Here is a 26,194-nt window from a genome sequence, read left to right as displayed (position 1 = left end):
GCGAGCTATTACCCCTTTTGTTTTTTTACATATTAACTCCATGCAGGGTGTTAAAAATCTTTGATAAAATAGACAGATATAATGAGCTTGTGTTACCACGATAGAGTACAAAACATTTCCAGTAATGTAAGAATAAAAAGGCCCTTGATGGATATTGCATTATTGAAATATTGCACGTCCAGGAACATTTCTGTAAAAAGAAAATGAAAAAGTTAACACGTTTAATGTGCCTTTGATAATTCTCTGATCACAGAGATAAAGGCTCTTTCCCGTTGACATCTATAACTACTAACTACCTACTCATCTAATAACATCTACACCTACTAACCTACCAGCAGCTTACCCACTTACTAGGACAAAAATGTATTGTGTAATAATGTATAGAAAGTAGCATTAGTGTTATCATTACACGTGTTAGAACTAGGTTTAATCCACTGTTGGCTCTGGTAATTCCTCGAGAAGGCCACAAAAGACGGGATTGGGGGAGCGGGGCACTAGCAAAGCAAAGACATAGGATGGAATAATTTAAACACCCTCGAAGAACCAGAGAGCTACTAAAATCGCAGTTGCTCAGCTTCTATAGTCCCAGTGTAGCTGACAATATATTACAAGCACAAAGGGTACTCGGTAAACAAACTTAATTCTAGAGATTTGCCAAAGACAGCTGGAATATACATTATCCATTTAAAATTGAATTACTTATTATAAGAACAGGCCTGGGTACAGGCCAAGCCTTTTTTTTTCTCTGTACTTTTCCTTCCTTCAATGTTACAAGAGATCAGAAAACGCTAGCTGTGTGTGGTTGACCAACAGCCTCGATTCAAGGAGGTAGAAAATCAACCACAGCAACAACTCTCAAAATAACAAACAAACAGAGATGTCCTTCAAGCCAGGATATGGACCACTACACACAAACAAACCATTGAATCCCCGCCTGTGCAAGAATCGCTCATCCATTAGCCTGCCGATGCACAGGGCCTAGAACTGTCAAGGAATCACAGGGACATGATCAAGCATGAGACGCGGCGTCATATCTGAGCAAGGGAAATAACCCAAACCCATTCCGGTTGGAAATAGCAGAAGTGCAGATTGTGAGAAAGCTGCATTGAAGTATACACCGGCGGGCGGTGCGAAATCACTGGGGTGGTGCTGGTCGCCTATACAGGATCCCGGTGACTCCAACCAACGGATGGGGTTTTTCTTACACCCATAAGTAAAAGCACGTCAGCCCCGGCCATATTGTTCTGGCCTCGGTTCTCTTGCTCCAATTTTCAGTTTCCCCAACTCCACCTATTAGTTTTGTAAGGCAGACCTAGGCTTTGTTTTATGATCCATGGGGTGTGTGTGTGTGTGTGTGTGTGTACCTGTGTGTGTGTGTGTGTGTGTGTGTGTGTGTGTGTGTGTGTGTGTGTGTGTGTGTGTGTACCTGTGTGTGTGTGTGTGTGTGTGTGTGTGTGTGTGTGTGTGTGTGTGTGTGTGTGTGTGTGTGTGTGTGTGTGTGTGTGTCTGTGTCTGTGTCTGTGTGTGTGTGTGTGTGTGTGTGTGTCTGTGTGTGTGTGTGTGCGAGCACCCTGCACCAGAGAGATGTTGTGCAGTGGTTGCATTGATTGCTCACTGCGCTGGCTTTGCAGCAGGTCATGCTGGCTCATTATCATGTGCACACACTCTGTGGCGTATTGGCAGGACGCCGAAAGCAGTCGCTGGAATTGTTACGTTGAGGGAATTCTGAAAATAAAATACAACCGTGGCTTCGTTGTTGAGCGGTGGACTTTTTATGAACTTTGACTTGGCGGTGATTAGCTTGGCCTCTGAAGGGAGCTCGTATTCACACCGTCAACATTTCCTTTTGTTGTTTGGTGCTACATAATCTCCAAAATATCAAAGAAGGTCATGGATTAAAGGCAATTATTGACTATAGACGTCATTTGAAAAAAAAAAAATTGTAAATAATACTCTTTTACACAAACTTGAAAAAGAGTAGTAAAATTATATATATGTATATTATAACATCATTGATTTACACACACGCACACACACACACACACACACACACACACACACACACACACACACACACACACACACACACACACACACACACACACACACGCACACACACACACACACATTAGAAGACATCTATATTAGTTGAGTATTAATAGAGTATTTCCGATAATTACACATTTTCTATCTTTGGTCCGTCTCTGCAGGGGGTCTGTGCATCTCCCAGTCAGTGAAGATCCCACGCGAGCCCAGAACCGGAGAGTTTGACAAAATCATCCGTCGCCTGAGTGAAAACCCCAACGCCCGCGTGGTCATCATCTTTGCCAACGAGGATGACATCAGGTGAGCCCCCACCCTCACTCCTGAACCACAAACGCCGTCAACAAAACTGGATTGATCTTTTTAAAATAAAACACAGGCCTATATGTTTTGCAGCTTTTTTTTGTACTATCCGCTAGGGTTTTGTGCAACAAAACTCCTCTATACACACACATCAAATCATATGATTATATTGTTCGCTATCATATTGTTACACATGACAATAATGGAATAAGGAAATGCTAGATCGGCATATGCTAGATGGGATAACAGATCAGCGTTTGGTTGGCCGGTGTGTCTGACAGGGAGCAGGCGGCAGCGGCCAGAGCTCTCCCCTGGTGGCGGCGGGGGCAGCGGTCCCAGGGCTCATTGACTTAATCCTGCGCTGATAGCCGGTAATAGTGTGGATATGTAGTAATTACACAAAGCCGGGGGGGATTTCAGCCCTGCCTGCCTTGCCTCGTCCTTGACCCTGGTCAATGTGAGGAGGTTCAGGCGCCGCATGAAGTACAAAAGATAAACTCAAAGGAAGTTCACGAGGCGCGGTTCATAATGAGAATTGATAATCATACACAGCGCCGGAGAATGTATTGTGTTTGCCAAAAGGTCAGCCCTTGGAGGGGACTTGGAGGTTTGTTCTCTTGGTTTGGAAACTGTGAATCACGCTGGTGAACCTGGGAACAAGTTATTATTATAGTCCTTGAATAACACAAAAGGCTTGGCAAGGCCACATTTCTCCGTCAACCTCAAGCTGACCGAGAAGCTGCCATCAGCTGGACACAGAGCAATTACCACGATTGTTATGGCACAAATCGAAAAAAAATTAACACAAAATAAAAAAGATTGTGGGCACTATTTTCTTTGCTATTTCATAGGAGACTCCTCCAGGCGGCTAAGAAAGCTAATCAGACTGGCCACTTCATCTGGGTGGGCTCAGACAGCTGGGGGTCCAAGATATCCCCCATCTTGAATCAGGAGGAGATGGCCGAGGGTGCCGTTACCATCCTGCCCAAGAGACAGTCGATACGAGGTAACCTTGCAGTTTTATCTCCTGCCATAGGCAAACCTATAGGGGGGGATATTGGGGGTATTTTTTTTCTATATTGAAGGCTTGGAAAAACATCCTTGCTTCTTATTTTTGGGATGACATGAATGAACCAACCACCTCCTCACGTAATGATGTACTCCCTCCACTCAGCTTTCAGCCCTACTGTGTGATGGGTTGATTAAACAATGGATCTGGATTTATCAAGGACCTCCACAGATGTTTTGATTATTAAAACAAATGTAATAAATTCATCTCTTAAATAAAATTCTGTGTAATATTATTGCTAATCACTAGCTATAAAATGGTCAACTGCTGATGGGAAAGTACAGATATCTTTGGAGCTACATAATTTATTAAACATTGATCCGTCCATCTCTGTTGCGTAATGTCTCTAGGTTTCGATCGGTATTTTACCAGCCGCACGCTGGAGAACAACAGGCGGAACATTTGGTTTGCTGAGTTCTGGGAAAATAACTTCCAATGCAAGCTGAGTCGCCATGCACTGAAGAAAGGATCTGGCGTCAAGAAATGCACAAGTGAGTGTGATACCCACAATGCACAAGTGATTGTGAGACCCAAGATGACCCTGTTGGCTCTGCCGGGTCATAATGTGCTTTCATTTTAATTAAAAAAACAATGAATTTAAATGAATCATCTCTTCTGCTGTTGTAGCTCCAAATCAGAACAAAAGAGCAGTTATCGAGATGATAAACGTTAAAGAACAATTCAATAGCCTCACCTGTCTTGCTAAAAGGAAAAAATTTGCTGCACAGCTACTGTTAGATACTCTGGGCAGGTCCAAACATACTGAAACTGTCTTCCAATTTTTGAAATCCAAAGAAATGCCGGCTGTGCTCTGACAAGTCTAGTCTAGGCTGATGTAACCTGGCAAGTCATTTGAATCACCTGTGTGAGATCCCATGGATGAAGTAGTATTGAAAAGGTAATGGTAGACGTTAGTCTTTTCCCCCCAGCAGCCTATAGTTCATCAGGCTGCATCATTAAAGGCCATTGATTCCTTGTGTTCATTGGGTTTTTTAACTTAAGTGGCAACCCAGGAGACATCCTCTACTAAACCGGACTTAAGCTCTTTGTGGCTAAATGCCTTCCTTCTTGCAAAGTGCAAAGAATGTGGAAAGTTGTAACTTTTTCCATGCTCCACTCTCATCTTCAATTGACCTCATTACTGTCTTTGCCGCAAGTATGAGTTGGGTTTTATCTAAACTATGGAGCCACCCAGATAGTGCATGATTAAGAGCCAGTCGCAGTACTGCAAATGCTGATGCCAAATTGCATTGGCACTAATAGGGTTTTTGCTCTCAAACGGCAATGGCTGTTCCCTGCTGTCAATATGCAACACCCTCAAGTCCTTATTAGTGTCTTATCCATGGTATAAGTCAGACCTGGTATTCACCAAGCCACAGCGGGCCTGTAGTCATTATTACTTCAATTTGATGTTGCCTTCTTCTTGTTTGCTTTTTGACACATTGGTTTGAGACTGGTTCTGTGTGTAAGATCTTCGGGTTCCACCCCAAGTCGGTCGGAGGTTGTCGTGATTGAAATTATGGTCCTCTGACTTCAAGGTCTTTTTGGGGCATGGTGTACGCACGGCATACAAATTCACAAGTCCTTCAAGCGACCTTAGAGTCTTGGTTCCTGATGCAGTCAGCTTGGGTTTGAAAATATGGCCTTTCATGTTTACACAATATTTGACATGTTTTTGCCATAACGTAGATCCCAACACATAAATAATGGACCTAGATACACTAAATTCAGGATTGCTTATCTTATAACCACACAGGATAATCTGTATCAGGGATTTGACAGTGTGGAAAAATGTAATGAGATTAAGGTCTTGTAAATATCCATTTTTGTGTTTGACAGAATTACACTAAAATGGCCGACTCAAGAATGTTTAGGCCTAGAAATGCACAAACCAATACCGGCTTTCGTGTTAATAGATCACATAATATCAATGTAAACATGATGCTGTGTCCTCAAACACCTTCTGAGAATATAAAATAGATCAGATTACATAGGATCAGATTAGATTTGATTGCATAATTTGAGTGGCAATTTGCCCCAAACACTAAAATATATCAGTGAAACATCTCAAGCAGATAATTCCTATTAGCGTGTGCCTGGGGGTGTCACAACACACTGTATCAAATACATTAGTGTTGGCATGTAAATCACATTGTTTACATGGAGTTTCTATTTGATGATTCTACGTTTCACTAATCCACCACAGCATTAGAAATGTAAATTGTCTAAAACCACTATTCCCTGTGTATGGTTGCACATTATAATCTTAAAAATGTGTTTTATTAATTGAACAGTTTCTGACATTCTTGTCATGCACACATTATCTTAAAAGAAAAGGCCAGAATAGGAATATATAAGTAGCATTTTTTGCATACATAAATCATACATTTAAACGTGGACGAATGTAATTTTTGTACTTCAGCTTTTTACTCCATTAATCCCAAAATATCTGAATTACAGAGTTTCTCAAGAATAAAGGCACCCATCCATAAATTAATCCATCCATGACTTAATCCATCAAGGGGATTTTTCTATATTTATCGTTTAATTGTTCCGTAATTTTTCAACCTGGACCCTATTTTCCCATAATTTTGTCTCTAAGTGACTAATACGGACAACCTTGTTCCTTTATTGAGGGAGAACACTTCAGCTTTCAACAAAGAAACAGAGAGGGCCTAGTCTTTGTACATCCTCAAAGGGTGAATTTTCTGGCAGGCTCAGATTGTTATTAAAACTGTCTGACAACAAAATGGAAGAAACCTTGCTCAATACTTGACCAAACAAAAAAATAGCTAAAGCCCCTAACACCAAAAGTGCTGAAAAAAAAACAAAGCTATCCTTATGGTGTGAAAATTATACAGAACAACTCTATCTGCAACTCAAGCCACCAGAGGTTCCTAATGAGACAACGTACTTGGTGCAGGTTTAAATGTGATTAACACAAAGTGTGTAGATACCACACAAAAAAACAACACAACAAGAAACTTGTCATGGTTGATGGATACAAATGTTTGCCATTTACCATACTTCCCAGCAAGTCCAATTTAAACTAAAGGGTTCACATAGGCTATGGAAAATGGAACTGTGTGTAACTTAACTTGGGACTCAGAGGATGCCCATCTGAGGCCATTCCCTTGTAATATAACCAAACTATTTAATTACTTCCAAACATTAAAGGTTCACTGGAAAATGTACAAAATGCCTCTTGGCCAATGTAGCCCAGGGAGGACTGAGCAGCAGTATGCTACCTTTAGGGCTTGACCTGTTGAGTTGGAATGTAAGGAAACAAAAATCTAATCACAAACATGAATCAAGGGAGTAAAGTATTTTAAGTATTTTAATGGGGATCAGAGAGGGGATGTTACTCAATGATTATATAGCGCCTATATGCTGCCTTTGAATCCATTATGTATAGGAGGTCAACAGATTGACACCAATATAATATAGTATATAATTAATACAGATTATCTTCCTTCTAAAGCAATTCAAATGCATTATAATTTTTTCAATCAGTATTAAGTCCCATTAAAACCACATTAAGCTAACAGGTGTCTTGCCCCTTCCTGCTGCTTTGTACCATAACTAGGTGAACATAGACTGCGGCCTATATTTAAACATTGTTCAGACAATTTACAGTTGAGCGGCCTACATACGAGTGCGGCCTATTTTCGAAGGTGTATGACCAAAATCGGGCGTGGTGTTTGCTCTGTGATGATGCCCCGTATTCTATACTAACACCTTTCAAAAAGTTTGAGACATGGTCAATATCCGCTTTGTGGTAATCCCCTACTGGCACCAAACAAAACCCTAACCCGTTAAACAAGTTACCCAACAATAATAAACAGGTAATTGGGTCATAATCTCAGATTCCGATTTATTTCCTGTCATCCAGAATAGTGCTTTTCTTCGCATGCTCTTGAATAGTGCAAGTGCTGCGGTGCCATTTAATTGAAACGTTGCACAATGTACACACCGCCTTTTAAGTTTTATGATCAAAGCAATGCGACTTCATTGGAACTTAAGTGGGTCGTGTATCCAAACAGATCACTGACACCGGCGCCACCGTACAGCCGCGTGATGACTTCCAGCGCTCCTCGAGACCTTGCCACGCATCGCAGTAGTGTCAATACCACTCATTATTAACAAGTGGTAAAAATATATTACTTTCTGGTTGCTGTCTTGAGCCCTGCATGTAATCCTTTGACACTAACCTAGCAATCACACAGAAGTCCTTAGATATAAACAACACAGGGATTTCAAAGGCTTTTCACAGATTCATTGATTTGTTATGCTGCAGCATTTCAATTCAAAACACTTGTAAATAAAGTTAAAATCAAAAGGGTCTTTGTGAGGCTTTTCAGCAGCACTGGGGGCCTTTTTGGTATGATATGATGTGCTTTAAATTGGGCATTTGTTACTGCAGCCTTTATAAGGGTGCGGCCTATATACAGGTTTGCTTTTTTCAAGCCTTAGTTCTATTCCATGTTTGGTATTTAATATATTTCAAATTTCACTAATGCATGGCTGTGCATTTTAAGCAAAGAAAGAGCAAGACCAAAAATGAAACCTCTCCTCTTTGATAAATTCTCTTTACCCATCTTCACATAAAGGAAACGTTCTTCCTTTACAATTAATCAACTGACCTACCAACGAACAGCTTTAAAGTACGGAGACATTAACGATAAACAGACTAAGCCAACCTGAGTGCTAAATAAACACGAGTATCTAAACTCTGTCCCCTGACAACACTACCAGATTCCTGGCTACGACAACAACAGACCACGTTTTCACGCTTCAGAGGAAAGCTTTGATGCTTTCAGTGTGACTGCTTTTAATCAATTGTCACAGGCTTTTTATGAGGTATAATGCCAGTGTTACCCATTCTTTGATTAGCCCCAGGAGTGCAGAAACACATTTACCCAGATTGGTGCAATTTCCTGTCTTGTGTCCTTTTTTTGTGAATATTAGTATAATTTAGTATCCTTGTCCGTTTTTCAGTTTCTACCTTTGTTTGTTGTCATATAATCCATTGAAGTGTTTATGTGTGTGTGTGTGTGTGTGTGTGTGTGTGTGTGTGTGTGTGTGTGTGTGTGTGTGTGTGTGTGTGTGTGTGTGTGTGTGTGTGTGTGTGTGTGTGTGTGTGTGTCTGTGTGTGTTAACCTAACTCAACCCAAAAATATTAGACTCCAGACACTGGGGAAACAGATTTAACCAAGAAATCAATTTAACGCAAACTTGCATTTAACAATTGCCTCTTGTGCTCGCTCATTGTGAAATGGGAGAACACACATGGTTAAGCGATTATAAAGAGATTTTAATGGAACAAATTACTTAAAGTCACTTTGAAGAACTGAATTAACCAGTTCAAATTGACAATAAAATATAGATTTATCTAATTTATTTATTTTTGGGCTAGTCTGTCTAGTGTTGATTAACATTGGGGGCCCCTGCCCCTAGTCTATCTAGTGGTGATTAACATTGGGGGCCCCTGCCAATAGTCTATCCAGTGGTGATTAACATTGGGGGCCCCTGCCACTAGTCTCTCTAGTGGTGATTAACATTGGGGGCCCCTGCCACTAGTCTGCCTCATGGTGATTACCATTACGGGCCCATGCCACACTACCAGACAACAGCAACTCAGAGGCTGTCCATGCTTTGTCTTTTTAATTCTCCTCACAACATCCATTAATTTCAGTCCAAAAGGGAAAGGAAAAGTCGACTGATACGCTGGTCTCTGACCATACATTTGACATTTCTGGACTGATCCGTCCCCTCATGAATGTTTGATTACATACATACGCTGTGCATAGTGATGTCAAAAGAGATTGAAGGTAAACAACCCAGCAAGCCTGAAGCCGGAGGCTAGTGTATGTTTATAGTCCTCGCACTCCTGGACACCCACCAAGGACCAAGGACGAGTCCCAATATACTGCAGTTTATGATATCATATAACATGACGCTCATTTGAAGCAGGCACTGTATGGCCACCTCTCTCGGGGACAGTATGTGATTGTAGTAACAGTTTTCAGGGGATTTATGTTTTTCCTGATAGGAGCTGACCTCTGGGCTAGCCCATGCGTCATTAGCTTGACGGTGTCCATAGACGGTTTCCATAGGCTATATAAAAGGCAGTGTAAGGTTACGGCTGCACTAGATATTTGATTAAAAAAGGGTTAGGCTTCCCATCGGACTAAGAACACTACAACACAAGTTGGATGTGGGCCATTAAACTAGATAACTCAAAATGTCTTTCGGATCATTAAAGCTGTTTAAAAACACATTCTTAATTACTTTACAACACGGTTAGATGGATGATTGAAGCAAAAGGCATATGGCATTTACTTTCAATTCTCTTCAAAAAATGTTTGACTAGAGTGCTTGAGGTTGTATTTCCCCTCGCTGTAGGCTTTGGTTTCATGCATTCACTGCTCTGACTAGGGGTGAGCTGAACCATGCAGCTCATTTCATCTGGGTTCACAGAGCAGATTGGATCTGAAATCCTCAAAGCTCACAACATTTAACCCTGAGCTTGACAATTAACTGGACAAATTGCCAGCAATGGTAAGAATTTGTACAGGTTTGATTCATTTCCTTATGTTGATAATTAATTGTATATTTTTTTTAAGAAATGACATATATTATGGTGGTTCTTCTTCAATCTTTGCAACTGGAAATCTATGTAGTGAAAAGGCCTGCTGTGCAAGATACAAACACGTCTGTCAAAAGGGTAAAAAAAAAAATGGTTGAGCTGACATTCATCATTAAATATTTATTGTTAAAACCTGAAACTAAAAATAAACCCACTGCTTTCAGGTGAGTAAGCTTTGAGTCTGAATGAGGAGAATGAGGCCAGGATGAGTCTCATCCTACTTCCTTAAACGCTTGGGGTGCCACTTTACCCCCCCCCCCGCGCGCTTCCCCTCATCATTTGAATGTACAAGTAAACGGAGGCAGTTACAAAACTGCAAATTCCTGCCCTTTACTTTTTTTTTAAACCCACTCTTTTCGCTATAAGCAATCCTTTAGTGACAGCTGCCAGGCTTCGCCTTCACAGTATGATGAGATGAGCAGGGGATAGCAGGGCTGTCTATTCTGGTATCAGCACTATGCCGAGTGCACGCCATTGTACTTGTGCGAGTGCTGGCGCTATTCTCCAACATGTCAGCCATTTTTTTTAATCCACCGCTGACGGCTTCCACTACACATGCAGGACGTTGGAGATGTTTGTTCGTTTTTTTTTTCAGACGCCGTGTTTAGGTGCAGTCAAAAACATACGACTAAACACACAGTAGAAGTAGATTTGTTTAAAGGCTGTTCCCTGGTTGGTTTCCCCCCCTCTACCCCCATGAATCCAGCACTAATGAACTGGGACTGCTTATCCCCCCCCCCCCCCCCCCCCCTCCGCCAACATAGTAGAAAATACAAAACACCACGCCGTATAAGAGTCAAGACATTATAGAGCAGATAGGCAGGGGGGCATCGTAGCCGTGCATAATACATGAGGCTTCACAAAAGGCCAGGAAGGATTCATGTGCTTTGATGAAATATGCAGGGGGTATTAACACCAGCGGTTGGTGGATGTGCAGCAGTTAGAGACAATGCTGCGGCATCTCAATGTACCCACGGAGCTACAACGTATAAACCCGAAGAGCGGGTTTATACGTTGTAGCTCCGTGGGTACATTGAGACTAACGTCTGCCGGTTTAGGGGGGATCTGCTGCCACAGCGGCTCGCACCGTATTCTAGGGCCAAATCAAGCGGATCCATTGATTCATTCGGGGGAAAGCGGAGAGGCGGGAGAATCTCACAGCTGAGAGGCGACGCATGAATGGCTCTTTTTTGCCGTGGCTTCTCGCCCGAGCGGGCGCCACGCTCCATTTAAGATGAATACGTCCTTCATCCTTATGTCGCCGGAACCAGACGGAACACATCGGCAAATCTTCCTGTGATTAAAGCTGTCATGTCGGGGGGGGGGGGTCAGACGGTCTCACGGCGGCATCCATCGGGTCAGCACACTGCCTCGACTGACACTCGGGGAGGGAGAGGAGGGGAGATTTGGGGTGGGCGGTGGTGTGGGCGGGGGGGGGGGGGGGCGAGATGTAGGACTTACAGGCTCAAGTGGTTCCATCCCTCACAGTCGGCGTGAGTCATTGTAGGCGGGGTGGGGTTGTCAGATACGGTCACGTGACCCTGTGCTCGTCGCCCCCGATCGGCGAGTAGCCCGGCTCACTCGGACACGTTCGGAGCCACACGAGGTCAAACGATGCAGGGTTGCTTTACATCGGATTGATACGTAGGGATTAATTTAAAATGCACACTGGTGCTCAGAAGATGCATCATGTGTCTTGGGACATTTGGATTTAGCCGTAGCTATATAAGAGTCTGGGCCTTGGTGTTAATAATGATGGGTTGTTGAGAGGTTTTCAGCAAGGTAAGAGAATGGAATACAAAATAGGGTAGTTATCATCCATGGATCTGGGTTACGTCGACAGAAGCAGCTGAATGCCAAGCACTGCTGTCACTGACTCACAGCATGCAGTGTCTCCAAGGCCACAAAAGACGTGGTCCAATAGACACTCGCACACAGGGGTTGCGTGCGATAATGAATACCTTGAAATAATCTGTTATAAAATATTTATCAAGGTGACACAGCTAATGAATGAATGCATTTGTTTGTTTATGTTTAGTTCCTATCGTCCCTCGTCTTTATTCTCAATAGAGGAGCTCAGTGCGCGCCCTATTTATTATGCAACTAGCCCCGATACCGATCATGTCTATTAACTAAAGCCCCTCTCCTGATATAGTGTAAGCAGCTGCACAGGAGCTGATTGAACTCAGTGTCTATCTCTTATTAGGACCGTCTGAATGAACACAGCCCCTGTGACACAGGGAGGGGAGAAATAGTGCACTAGAGTTCACTAGCTGAAGCACACCGGATGACCTGGGGGTTTAGGGGCTCCAGACCTCTTAACAAACCACCCAGGCTTGCTTTAATGAGGCGCACAACAACCCACAGAGTTGAGTGTACGTTAACCGTGGTTGCCTCTTAATGCAAGATGAATATGGAAACGCATTACATCTTAACATTATCGATGTTCTATATCAGTGACATGTGTTTCATGTCCCCGAATGCCTAATATATGAGAGGATTGCGTTAGCACGTCATAAAAAACGACAGCATCATATAATGATTATGTACATAATCAAGATCTAATCATTAAAACTGAACGATAGGGTTGTTGTTTGTTTACAGATGTCAGGTGTATCTGTTGTGTGTGTGTGTGTGTGTGTGTGTGTGTGTGTGTGTGTGTGTGTGTGTGTGTGTGTGTGTGTGTGTGTGTGTGTGTGTGTGTGTGTGTGTGTGTGTGTGTGTGTGTGTGTGTGTGCGTGTGTGCATGCATGTGTGTTTAATGCTCAGTTGAACACACTTATATGAGATAAGAGGTACTGTAAGAGAGAAACGGTAGACAAACAGAGCCTGGGAACACTGAAGGTGATTCCCCTAGACATATCATATGGGTATAACTCTGCACCTTACAGGTTTCAGTTTCCAGCCAGGCTCTGCTGTATCCTCCCAGAAGTAACAAGAGGATTTCTGGGTCTGAGAATACCTTGTTTGTAATGCAGGTACAACACTATGTGTGTGTGGAATAGAGAGAGAGAGAGAGAGAGAGAGAGAGAGAGAGAGAGAGAGAGAGAGAGAGAGAGAGAGAGAGAGAGAGAGAGAGAGAGAGAGAGAGAGAGAGAGAGAGAGAGAGAGAGAGAATGGTGGAGTATTAGGGAAGACAAACGAGGGAAATACAGCATTACAAATAGAATAAAGCTTTTGTGCTTTACTTGGAATTGGCAATATCTCTATCATAATTGGTGGAATTAAGACTTCAAAATCATTCAGTGCCTTCTCAGGGTTCTTGAATTGCTTCCGCTGAGTCAAGTAAGCATTGATTTTGGAGTATGCTCTAGATAATTCCAGCAACACAAACCAAACAGATTCCTGTGAATAGAAGCGGAGCCACCTGTTGAACAGGAAGTGTCTCCGTACTTGGTGTTTCACTACGAATTTCTACTAGTTGCCAGGTTTTTCCAAAAAGCAGTTCTAGGTAAGAATGTAACAGAAAGTTTAAGCATTCTACTGTGAAATTCCACACGATGTAGGTTCACATCGTTGGAGCCCATTATAAAATCTGTGGATAAATACCTAATATTGCCGTCATATAATCAATGATTATATTAAAAACAAACATGAGACATATTCAATAGTCGGAATTAAGTATCAACAAAATAACGCAACATTATCACTGAATTGTGTATCATAATTGCAAACCTAGTTTGGTTTAACTTGAAAAGTATCTATGTTATAATACGTTGCAGTGCACTCTAAAAACACTGGGACTGTCAACTCCGTACTACGCTCCAACCTGACATACTAGAGGCCAGAGCAGGCAGGAAGGGCTTCCCGTATTCCATTCCCTTCTCCGGACTTCCCAGATTTTTGAAATTCATTCAATGTTAATAACTTTTTTGAAATCTTGCAAGAGATGCATTAGCTCCCTCCACCCTGGAACTGCAGTACATCTATAATCCACTCATATATTCCCGCCATAATAATCCACTTAATCTTAACACCTTTGCTGTACACATGTCACAGCTGCTGGTTCGGCTTTCCCACTCCTCAAAGGAATGGGCATGTGGAGTGAAGCAGCACTGGGTGGATCTGTAGCTTCCTAGATTAGCTTTCGTTCCCGTCATCGCTGCAGAAAGCAAACATCACACCAGCCGCTCTTCCTTAGGAGTTCACTTCTGTCGGTTTACGGTTGGAAGTTTCATCAATTACCATATACCGTTCATGAATATAACACGATAGTTCTTACCTTGTTTTTACTCTATTAGCTAAGCTTTTATTTTGAATCACGGAAATGTTTACAAATTACAGTTAAAAAGTCATCAATAAATGGGTGATGACCAGATTTCATTGTATTATCTGGATGTAAATGGTTATATTTATTTGTGTAATGTTACATTAGTCAAAATCATACAATTTGTATGATTTATAAGGTTCATGTTCTGGTTAAGTATCACTAGGCTACTGACTTTGTAATAATGATAGTGTAATTACATTAAAAGACAGGAAATATACCTTCCTAGTCCTATAACATACAAACTTTGAAGTTCCTGTTAATTAAACCAAACAAAATAATTTCTCACTCTAGGTTCGATTTCAGCATAATTTAAATTGTGAGACGTTGTGCCTATGACGTGCAGAAGAGATGATTGTGTATCATTATGCTTCCATGTTGTTATTTTTACCTTGCTACAAATTGGACACCTTCAAATGTATCCTTTCTTGCATGGTAATTGCTAGTTATTTCAATTTGTAAAGCACGTTACCAAGATGTTAACACGCCCTCAGAACGAACACATGAACCCAGGTGTCTGCCTGTGCAGGGCGGTGAACCCGGGTACAGAGATCTGACTCAGGGTAGGTGGAAAATGCAGCTTTACTCAAAAGCGCCGGTTGCATAAGTCAAATAAAGTATGTTGTATGTCCTCTACTAACCACATTTTCTTGACCCTAAAATGAAGTCAAGAAAATATATAAAGGAGGATTCATAAGGACTTAGGGAAAGACGACTGCGATGCAAAGGGGATCTGACTGCATGATGCGATGACGGGGGTTATGGACAGGGGGGGGGGGGGGGGCTTTATGAACATGGGTAACCTGGTAAAATATAACTTAATTTTCCAAAGGTTGGTAATCAAAATGTATATAGGCAACCAGTCACAAAGGTGAAACGAAATGGTTGTCACATGGGTGATGATTGCTCACGCTCGGCCACCTGTTCTCGTAGGAGGACAGGAGGACATATTCACCGACATGATCCCAATTAGTATGACTGTATGAAAATAATTGTCGGTCATTTGTATCGCTTCAGGTGACAAACATCAAACTACCGACACTAAGGAAACAGCTAGTGAGCAGAGTTGGTGCAGGGGCTTTACAGTAGGAAATTCAAAAGATTCCATGAACTGGTTGTGGAAGTAAGTGTGTAAGCAGGAAATGATTTATTTTATATTCATGCTTCATTCCATGCTTAATAATAATACAGGAAGCAGAGTGTTGTCACGGGTTAGCATAGCGGCGGCGCTTTAGCGGTGTGAAAGTGAGCATGTTGAGGGAAGCTGTAATGTGCTATTTGTGGGAGTATCGTGAGCTCTGATTCACCAGCAGAGGCTTGGCTGATAGAAGTGCCAGAGAACCATATGTCGGTTTGTTTGTCCCATTTGTATTTCACTTTTTATTTATATTTCTGTATCCTTAAAATCAATCATCGTGAAGGTTGGAAATTGTGGAAACAACGGTGAAGTCACAATTGGTTAAAATAAATGGCTGTGAAGTAAGAACAATAATAACGCATTCGATTTTGATAGCGGCCATCATCTGGGCCCAAGGGGCCTTCGTGAACCCGGTGTTGCCCCCCCCAACAACAGTGCCACAGAGCTGAACGTTAAGGTGTTCCAGGCGGTCTCTTTACAGGCTGCGAGAGACTGTGGCAGGTGCCTGTTACGTGGGCTGCAGGAAGCCATCACAGCCCCATGCATTCATTAGTAAACAACAAAGGGCAGGTCGGGCGGAGTTTAATGTTGAGTGATGCCGTCTGCGGGGGTGCAGATACGCTGATGAACACGGAACGCCAGCACCTGAGGGTTTGATCTCCATGTGCGGCCGCTGAAGCAGGAATGAGGAGTGACGTGCCAGGCGTCCACTAGGTTGGTCTGACGGGGGGACCCGCTGCTACATTGTGAACACATCTGAAGAGGCTAATGAGCGCTTCCTTTAGACCGAGCTGGTAAAGCAACGCCATGATCGAGCCACGAGGACTAGACTAGGAGCTGTATCGCTCCTTAGGACCGTCTTTAACTCTGTGCCGTATTGTTAGATTGGAAGATAAATGCAACATGGTCTGCAAGGAAAGCCGGTAATGAGTCATTACCTCAGGAAAACAGGCAGCAGGTTTATTTTCATAATCAACTGGGCTTAATGGAGAGGCAAACAGTGTCTCAAATGACAATAGATAACAAGATATCTATTCTCAGGCGGGTTGAGATGGAGGTGGCGCACCGTCACACAGATCTCTGACAGGTTTAGGCGGAGACGCTGAGGTCTCCCGAGGGACAGGGAGGACAAGGAGACCAGCGTCGTCGAAGCCGCCGTGAAGAGAAGCCAATCCTCGTTGACGAGGGATCCCCGGGAAGATGTTGTGAACAGGAAGGGGAGAAGGAGAGGTCAGAGGGCTGATCCCTGGGGCTCAGAGGGATTTCGCCTCTCGTGACTCCGACAACTCGCCTCTCTGCACATGCATAACGCATCAAAGGAAACAACAAAGTGCTGTGTCTGTGTGTTGTGTGCAAGCGAGCACCGCCTCTGTGTCTGTGTCTGCAGCCGTCGCCTCGTTGTGTCACAGCTTTGATTTGGGCTTCTCTTCGGCTGCCAGATATGGGAACGTTGTGTGGGCCACCTGGAGAACTAGTGTTGTGTGTGTGTGTGTGTGTGAGTAAGAAATAGAGAAAGCAGATACAGAGAGGATACAGAGAAAGAGAATGAAATAGAGAGAGAGACAGTGAGTACATTTGACAAATTGTATCCTTGTCGTAATTAGAGTCAGCTAACCCCCGGATACGATATACAATAAAAAATTTGAATACAAATGGATAGTTGGATAATTTGAATACGAAGTTGAGGATAACAGAGGTACAATATGGCTGACGGGCAGCATTGTCTTGATGTGAAACATAATCTTGTTCTTCTGCGGCCCAACCAGCGGCAGGTTGTCACCCCGGCTCTGCCTGTTCTCTGCCTTCACCTGTGCTCGGATAACCAAAGCATTACGGCGGTAATTGAAACCTTTCCCGATGATTAACACGTTCTCAAAGCGCCACGCAGAACCTCGCCTGTGATTAATACACAGCTGTCATAACTAATTACATTAATGTTGAGGAATGATTAGACGTGTCGTGCTCCCTCTTCCTCCTCCTCATCCTCCTCCTCCTCCACTCCATCACACCCGCTGCCCTTGATTAATGCATCACGGCCGAGACGCGAGCCCCTCGCCTCGCACAAACACGACCCTGAGGTGGAAGTAATCCCGCTCAGAAGTGGAAGCCCTGTGTGGGGTCTATACATAGACAACACAAACATATGTACTTTTATATCTATATATTTTCATGTATCACGATAATAAGAGGGCAAATGTGTTGGGTGGGGGGCTTTTGATTGAGCGCTACGGCAGACAGCATGTTTTTGGTACTTAACATGTAGGGCCCATCTCTTAATATATTCAATATTGCGAACAACGGATTGAATGGAGAATCAGAACACTCAACGGACTAGAATTTGTTCGATTTGACCCTTCGACGCGTTTTTGTGCGGCACTCATATTACGGATTGATTGTTGAGCTTGTACTCTCGTTCATGTTACTGTTTCCTTTGTATGGGGCAAGACAATGTGAATAATCGTCCTTGAAAGACTTCGCCTCCTTCTTTCAAAAACAAGCAGGGACTCCTGCCAACATTTTACACAGCAGACAAAAGCCTGGCCGAGCAAATAAGATTCAACAACATATAGGCGAAGGCTACCACACAAACTAAACCGTGAGGCAAACCCAGGGCAATCATCAGGTTTATTGCAAGTATAATGATCCCATGTTGCACAAGGTAACAATCTTTTATAATTGCCGGGGAATAAATCAATGCTCAAACGTTTTGTCTCGCACTGCCTCCTCTCAGATCACGAGCGAATCGGAAGGGACTCCTCCTACGAGCAGGAGGGCAAGGTGCAGTTTGTGATCGACGCCGTGTACGCCATGGCCCACGCCCTGCACAACATGCACCGCAGCCTGTGCCCCGGCAACGTGGGCCTGTGCCCCAAGATGGAGACCATCAACGGGACGCTGCTGCTCAAGTACATCCGCGATGTCAACTTCACAGGTGAGCCTTCCCTCTGACCCATCGTTGCCAGGAATAGCTGACCAATAGGAAGACACTAGGAAAGTCTTTTAGCAGTTGACTACTTTTTCAGTTGACTACTTGACTGCTTTTACTTAGTCAAGTTTTACTATGTGTACCAAAACCAGCAGAAATATGGCATATGAAGGAGTCGAAAATAACAGGCAAATGTAGCATGTCATTATTGTAGACTATAATTAAATGTAAAAAATGACTATATTGCAGTATATTATTTTATGAATATGTAATATAAGAAAATATCTTTGTCTATCCCAATAGCAGGATTATCATATTTGCTTGCGGCAGCAAGTAAATGTAATGTAATGTAATCTATTGATCCAGGCCAAAGGCCATGGACAGATGACATGTCTCACTGGGGTCTGGTCGAAGATAATGTTTTTAATCACACACAAGCGGGGAAACATCACCGAAGGTTCAAGCAAACTCTCCAAAAATGTAACATTAGCGGAGCATGGATATTTTCGTGACTCAGTTCAAACCTTCAGGGGTAATTATGCAATCATGAACACTGTCAGGCAGTCAAGACTTTGGTCCATAGGATCGAATTTATATGAAAACGTTTTAATTTCTTTTGTCTGAGCTGGTTGAGCTTGAGCTGGTTTTCTTTAATGTCGTAAGAGTTAAATAAGACATAATTTGATCAGTATGTCAGAGAAAGAAAGGACACATAAATATGCCCTCAACCTTCACCAACAACACATTTTAGCAGCATATTATAAGATACATAGTTCAATATTAACCCAGTGTGTAACCACGTAGATTAATTCTCTAAGAAAAAGTCAGCATGGAATTGATAAAACCTATAGAAACCTGTACACTTAATGTATTCATTTATTTATGACGTGAGTGAATGGGCGACTCAGAAATGTAAAGCACTGTAGCTAAAACAAAGGCCGCTCGAAATCAATGCTACAAACACATTACCGCTAAAAGCGTATTCGCTTTAGACACTTTGTGCACGGATGAATTGAAAACGTAAAAGCTTTTTCAAAAACAACGGGAAGAGTTCATTTCATCCAACGTAATGCTGGGAACTTTCTTCAGGCTGCCATGCTGACTAAAGGAAACAGGAAACCTGGCCCGGCTTACAATATTGTTGATGACTGCTGATACATATTGATGCATGCTAGATGCTTTTTTCTATGTTATCTCTGCTTTGCATGGAAAAACACTTTCCCTGTTTCTTTTGAGGCATCACAGTTAGTCTCAGGGACGATGTGCCTTTTCAGCATCGCCTTTGTGAATGTTTTTCCCAACTACACAAACAGGACCCTTTGAGCCCTGCATGGACCTTCACCGCGCCAGGCGGTGGGGTTCTAAGACCACCTTTCACTGTAAAAATGGACTCAAAAAAGTAATTTACCACATTTAATTCCAAGAGGTCTGGTCATAAATTAGAAAGGGAGCTATTTATTCAACACATGGTTTCTCTGTGATATGAAATGTACTAGAACATTAATTAGGCACAGTGTAATGTTTATTCCTGGAGGTGATTCTTGCAAAGAAAGGTAAAAAGTTCTTTACTCAAGGAAGGCAAGGAGATAGAGATGTAGTTGGCAGAATCGTTTACAGATTTCAGAACCATCATGTGTATCAAATCCTTCTGACACAAGATATCAGGGAAGGGAAGCAAACCTCCTAACAAGCAGAAAGGCAATACGGGCAATCCAATCCATCTAAACCTGCAACAGGACACTTTATAAGCAAAGTGGGTGAAGAAGCCTTGGAACGAGAAACAACCCCTTTAACTCTGATCAATTGGCTCTCTCCACTCAGATTAACCATGATGCAAGGCCTGTGAGAACATTTAATCGGGGCACTGCCTTTTGTACTCACTTTTATGTTAACTTCTTATCTGTTTTCTGCACATTTTTTAGGCTGGTATAGTGTAATGTATTTTTAAGAGGTTGTGTTAACTTTAACACCTACAGCGTTTTGAATTCTGCTTAGTAACCACAAAATCGTATCCCAACGTTATCAGAGCAGGGAAGAGAATCCGTTTTTATTAAGCTTTCATTTATCAAGACTTTGGATCATAATACAATTTCAGCAAAAAAACTCTCAGCTCCATGTTTGTTCACGTTGGTACATTGCAAAAATAAAAACACTTTTCATCCATTTTAGATTTTGGATATGTAAAGGGAAGTGAAGTGGATAAACACAGAAAGAACATTATTTAAGGCCGTTGTTCAAAATGAGCCCCTAAAGACTCCACACACGCACAAACACACACATGCACACACAGGCGTTTTAACAAGCTATGCAGGCACGAGATGCGTGTCAGAAAACCCCCCAAAAACAACGTGAAAGGGCGTGCGGATCTGACGGCGGTAATCGGAATGAGCACTGTCGTTCGTTAGCGCGCGGAGAGAGAGAGAAAGAGAAAGAGAGAGAGAGAGAGAGAGAGAGAGAGAGAGAGAGAGAGAGAGAGAGAGAGAGAGAGAGAGAGAGAGAGAGAGAGAGAGAGAGAGAGAGAGAGAGAGAGAGGGGACGTTGCGGGTTAGCGTCAAGACGGGCACGACAGGCCAATGGGCTCACTGAAGGAGTGGGAAACGATGTGCGAACTCGAGCCGACAGCGGCTCAGGCCCTCCGCAGAGGCAGAGCAGAGCAGCGGCCTGTCAGCATCCATTTCGCTGCCATCATTAGGAGCGTAACCGCATTGGCCTGAAGCACCCCTCGCAGTCTCATTTGATTTCTGATGCGGGTGGTGCATACATCAGCGTTTGTTTTGCTGCGTTGTCGTTGAACGCTGAGGCTGTTTGTACCGTAGGATAAGTAAACAGGTAAAGTGGAACATCGACGTTGTCTCATGAAGTTCATCGCAAATAACACGGCAATAGTTTAAGCAAATTATAAATAATTAAAAAAAATTTAACCACCAATGTCCATTTTACCCAAATGGACATTGGTGGTTTGGGTCGTTTCCCTTGATGTGCACTTTGTGTTGCTGCTTTGCACAAATAATAATGCTTTATAAATAAAGGCGGGTTTGATGTGATGCAGGTTGCCAAGGGGCAGGTTGGGTTACTTTGGGGCATGCCATTTATCGATGTTTAGCGAAATACCTTTAGCCTTTGTGTACATTTCCTTCTGTCCTCAGGTATTGCTGGCACACCGGTAGTGTTCAACGTGAACGGAGATGCTCCAGGTCGCTATGAGATCTACCAGTACCAGATTACCAACAGCACCATGGAGTACAAGATCATCGGCCACTGGACCGATCACCTCCACTTAGACGTATGGTTGTCCTTCAATGTTAAATACCATGGTTTTCCTTCTGAATAATGTAACAGATAGAATATTACACATGAATGTCTGACAATCGGAAATCCTCCATTGAGATCAGAGGCTCCACTGTGTCCAGTATGAGCTCTTGCTGCTGTTTCAACAGTACTTAAGAAAACCATTGCATTAGTGCATTACATGTTTCAATGTAACATAGGCCGACAGTGATTTCAATGTCAAACGTGCAATAGCAATTAAAAACACATGTCCTATGTTGTTAGAGGATCTGGAGTGTTCAATATAGCTCGGCTACAGTTTGTAAACACCTTGGTAAATGTATAAGAAGAAATGCAAATTGCAACCGTTTTGCCATCACCACAGGCTCTGAGGAGAAGCATAAATGGCACCATATGGACATATCATTTCAAAACAATCACATGAACACCCATATGTTATTGTGCATGATTTCATTTCCCAAATGCTATTTCAGTTTATTAAGCCTCGCAAGCATGGCAAGCCTGGCATAACACAACACTGTCACAACAAGCACAGGCCTGTTGAACAAGCATTATCCCATCCTGAGATATCAGTACGCCACAAACTCGTTCAATTTCCTGCCTTCAATTAAGGGGCGACGCGCCTTTTGATTAGCCAATTAAAAAAGGGTGATGTTTCTGGCAAGATAAAGCACTGTAGACACAAGGCTTTATAAAACAATTATGTCTTTGTTTAAAAGGATCAGGCTTGTGTCAAGTGGTGAACACCACTGTGACTGCCTTCTCATCGCCCGCCTTCACAGTTTAAAATACCCAAGGAGACAGAAACAAACAGAAATTTAATGGTGTGTCCATGGAGATATGTATTTATTGTTTCGGTTCTCGTTAATGGTTTGCAGATATCGTCTGCTCGATATCGCTATCATGAAGCCAGATAATGAGCAAGGATTATGCATATTTTCAAAAGTAGGGTACGCTTTTGCAAAAAACGTCAGCAATGACAGAATATAACAGGCGAGGTGTCCTGTCGGGCTGTCTGAAATGGTGCGAGCGTGACCAACTCCGACATCCTCCCCTCAGACCAACCAGATGCAGTGGCCCGGCGCCTCCCAGGACGTCCCCTCCTCCATCTGCAGCCAGCCCTGCCAGGCGGGGCAGCGCAAGAAGACGGTGAAGGGCATCCCGTGCTGCTGGCACTGCGAGAACTGCGACGGCTACCAGTACCAGGCCGACACGTACAGCTGCAAGATGTGCCGCTTCGACCTGAGGCCCAACCCCAACCACACGGGCTGCGACCCCATCCCCATCGTCAAGCTGGAGTGGAGCTCCCCCTGGGCTGTGTTCCCCGTGCTCATCGCCGTGCTGGGCATCATGGCCACCATGTTCGTGGTGCTCACCTTCATCCGCTACAACGACACGCCCATCGTGAAGGCCTCCGGGCGGGAGCTCAGCTACGTGCTGCTGACGGGCATCTTCCTGTGCTACGCCACCACCTTCCTGATGATCTCCACACCCGACGTGGGCATATGCTCGCTGCGAAGGATATTCTTGGGCCTGGGCATGAGCATCAGCTACGCGGCGCTGCTCACCAAGACCAACCGCATCTACCGCATCTTCGAGCAGGGCAAGATGTCGGTGAGCGCCCCGCGCTTCATCTCGCCCGCCTCCCAGCTGGTCATCACCTTCACCCTGATCTCGGTGCAGCTCCTGGGGGTGTGCATCTGGTTCGGCGTGGACCCCTCGCAGGCCGTCATCGACTACGAGGACCAGCGCACCTCCAACCCGCTGATGGCCCGGGGGGTGTTGAAGTGCGACATCTCGGACCTGTCGCTCATCTGTCTGCTGGGGTACAGCATGCTGCTCATGGTCACCTGCACCGTCTACGCCATCAAGACCCGAGGCGTGCCGGAGACGTTCAACGAGGCCAAGCCCATCGGCTTCACCATGTACACCACCTGCATCGTGTGGCTGGCCTTCATCCCCATCTTCTTCGGGACTTCTCAGTCAGCAGAAAAGGTAAACGATGGGTCGAATCATGACGTGATGATGGCACGTTGTTATTTGAACATAGAAAACGTGTTTCTCCAATTGTATATATATGGGAGCTTTGGCAGTGCAATGACTCTAAGCAAAGGGAGGTGTTACACTCCTAGAAGTTCATTTTTGTTCGCTTGAAACAGTTTTCCTGGTTTGTTTGAAAAATCATAATTTCTTTGCGTTTTTGTATGGTGACACCATAAATCATAAGATTAATAACTGAGGGAATTGCAATGATTAAGAGCAGTCGCGTGTGCCTAAGTCGTGTGCCCCAAAGTTTCTTAAATTGTGTGTGAACTTGTTGGATTGTGTGTATATGTGTGTGTGTGTGAGAGCGTGTGTGTGTGCTTTATGTTGGGGAACACCAAAAAAAGTAAATCCCCCTAAATCCCTGCAGATGGATAGAAATGATGCTTGCTTGTGGAGGAAGACAATTAGGAGGAAATTGCAGAATTAAGCAATACAGCCTATGGAAGGTTAAGCACACACCATACTTAAATATCTCCCAAAAGTGTGTATTCTACTAATTGAATAGCAATTGAGTCATTATTGCGTTGAAGAACCCAAAAACATTGCGGTATTAAAACCCAAATGCCTCAAAGGTCTGCTACTTATACTTTTGTCAGGCCATATTTTTGCACAGCTTTCCATATAAGGCTTCTATAAGAGCTAGGGTGTGCTGTTAGTGAGCTAACAAATATAGAGTTGTATGATAACCCTCTGAAAAGCAGCCGTTAGCATGTTTCCAACACCACATGGCGGCCCTGAAAGGCTGCAAAGCGGGTTTCCTCCACCGCGGAGCTTCACTTTGAGACCATGTTTTGACCATAGAGTCTCCATATTCCATGTCTCATATTTCACTTTACTTTGTATCATCTAGAGGCAATTCAATGAGCTAAGATAGTACTTTATTTGATCCCGGACAGGAAATACAGGAGAGTGGTAGAATATAAAAGGTTGAAAATGATGAAGAATATACTGGGAGGTCAGCGGAGGTGTGAAGAAAGGCGATGGTGGTGGTGGGGGGGTGTCTGCGGTGTCTGCGGCCCTCTGGTCTCTCTCCAGCTCCTTCTGGGCTGACTTGACCTCCTCTCCATCTACCGCCATGCATGGAAGCCCTCTTTTACCCGTTATGGAGGGCTTTAACAACCTGACTGATCCCAGGGCATGTTGATTGCTTGTAAAGAACCATGCCACTTTTCACCTTCACGTCTTGGTAAGACATGAGAGTTGTGAATAGAGAGAATAAGAGAATAGCAAGGTTTTAAAACTAAACAACCCAAAAAGTCCCCTGCCTCTCTGCTCCCTCCCAGCCTACGTTTCTCAGCCGTTAGGAAGAGATTCATTTTCCGCCCCTTGGATCGAAAGGCAATATTATCCAGACCAATCAGATGCCTTTATTCGTCAGAAATTAGCAGTCTAACTTAAGTCTTTAATCGAAACTGCCTGATACGGAGGCAGGCCAGGCCAGCGAATATTCTCAGAGAGCGGTTCACTCACTAATAGCTGACAGATAGCTGGGCCATTTCTAACAAATTACCCCCACATGATAGCTCTTAAATCTCACCTACAGCCCCTTTAACAATGAAAACCATACATCAGACAAACATTTCCATTTGACGATGGGAACGTTAACTGTTCCGGAATGCTGCAGATATATCTGGGAATCTGTTTAATGGTTATCCCGTGCCCTCGACTCAGCCCACTGCAACGCAACAAGAACAGTGTTGAGATGTGGGAGGTTACATTCAGATAGAAGAAGGAGGTGGAGGAATATGAACGTCAACCATCTGATTAGTAAGAGCTGAATACATGCCACAGGGTGATGAAGGTTATTTTAGCAGGGTTTTTGCTTGTTGAGGGTCACCCGTCTACTAAATCTACAATGTGTGATAAATCTCTGCAGCGGGTAAGCAAACATCTAAGGCCCACTGTAATGGCAAGTTAACGAGGAAGCATAAATCCCTTCTGGTGATAGTCGTAATACCTTGACATTGTTTTGAACTGTGTTTCTAGATGTTCCATCAGGTTCCGATGAATGATGCATTACTGTCACTGATAAACACGACGACATAACTACATATTTTTGACAACAATGCAAATACTTGTCGGCCTATAGCATATTGTCAAAATAAGGACGTGACTATGCAGCTGATTTTGGCGATCATTTGAGATATTCATGGAAGCTTTATGATGATGAGTTAATAAAAGTTAAAATACATAACAATTGAACTAGCTTGTAGCTTCAATTACCTGGACATATCTGTAGTCCTGTACGGATCTTTATTGATTTCAATAATTGTATCAATGAAACCCCATCCTATAACTTATACATCCTACCAATAAAATATGCTGTCCAGCCCGTAACTCTCTCTTAGGTTAACAGAACGTCGTGCTGGGGGGGCATGTCTCATCTTACCATAAACACTCCCAAACCCCTCTTACTCACGCCAGCCAAAGAGAGTCACTTTGCCTAACACAATCGCAGAGCCACT

The 26,194-nt window shown here is 43.4% G+C and overlaps 1 protein-coding gene across 2 annotated transcripts in view; it reads left to right on the top strand.

Annotated features, from left to right (window-relative positions):
* The window catches only part of LOC132468791 (metabotropic glutamate receptor 4-like), a 130,754-nt gene that overhangs the window by 99,821 nt on the left and 4,739 nt on the right, over positions 1-26,194 (top strand). For both annotated transcript variants that reach the window (XM_060066701.1, XM_060066628.1), the window contains exons 4-9: positions 2,211-2,346; positions 3,198-3,352; positions 3,766-3,906; positions 18,201-18,401; positions 21,542-21,678; positions 22,743-23,678. In XM_060066701.1, coding sequence (XP_059922684.1) covers positions 2,211-2,346; positions 3,198-3,352; positions 3,766-3,906; positions 18,201-18,401; positions 21,542-21,678; positions 22,743-23,678 — 1,706 coding nt within the window. The remainder of the gene's footprint in view (positions 1-2,210; positions 2,347-3,197; positions 3,353-3,765; positions 3,907-18,200; positions 18,402-21,541; positions 21,679-22,742; positions 23,679-26,194) is intronic.

Source organism: Gadus macrocephalus, chromosome 1 (genome assembly GCF_031168955.1).
Source record: "Gadus macrocephalus chromosome 1, ASM3116895v1".
Taxonomy (NCBI): Eukaryota; Metazoa; Chordata; class Actinopteri; order Gadiformes; family Gadidae; genus Gadus; species Gadus macrocephalus.
The sequence above is the reverse complement of the archived record's forward strand: the minus strand, read 5'-3'. Positions and strand labels throughout refer to the sequence as shown.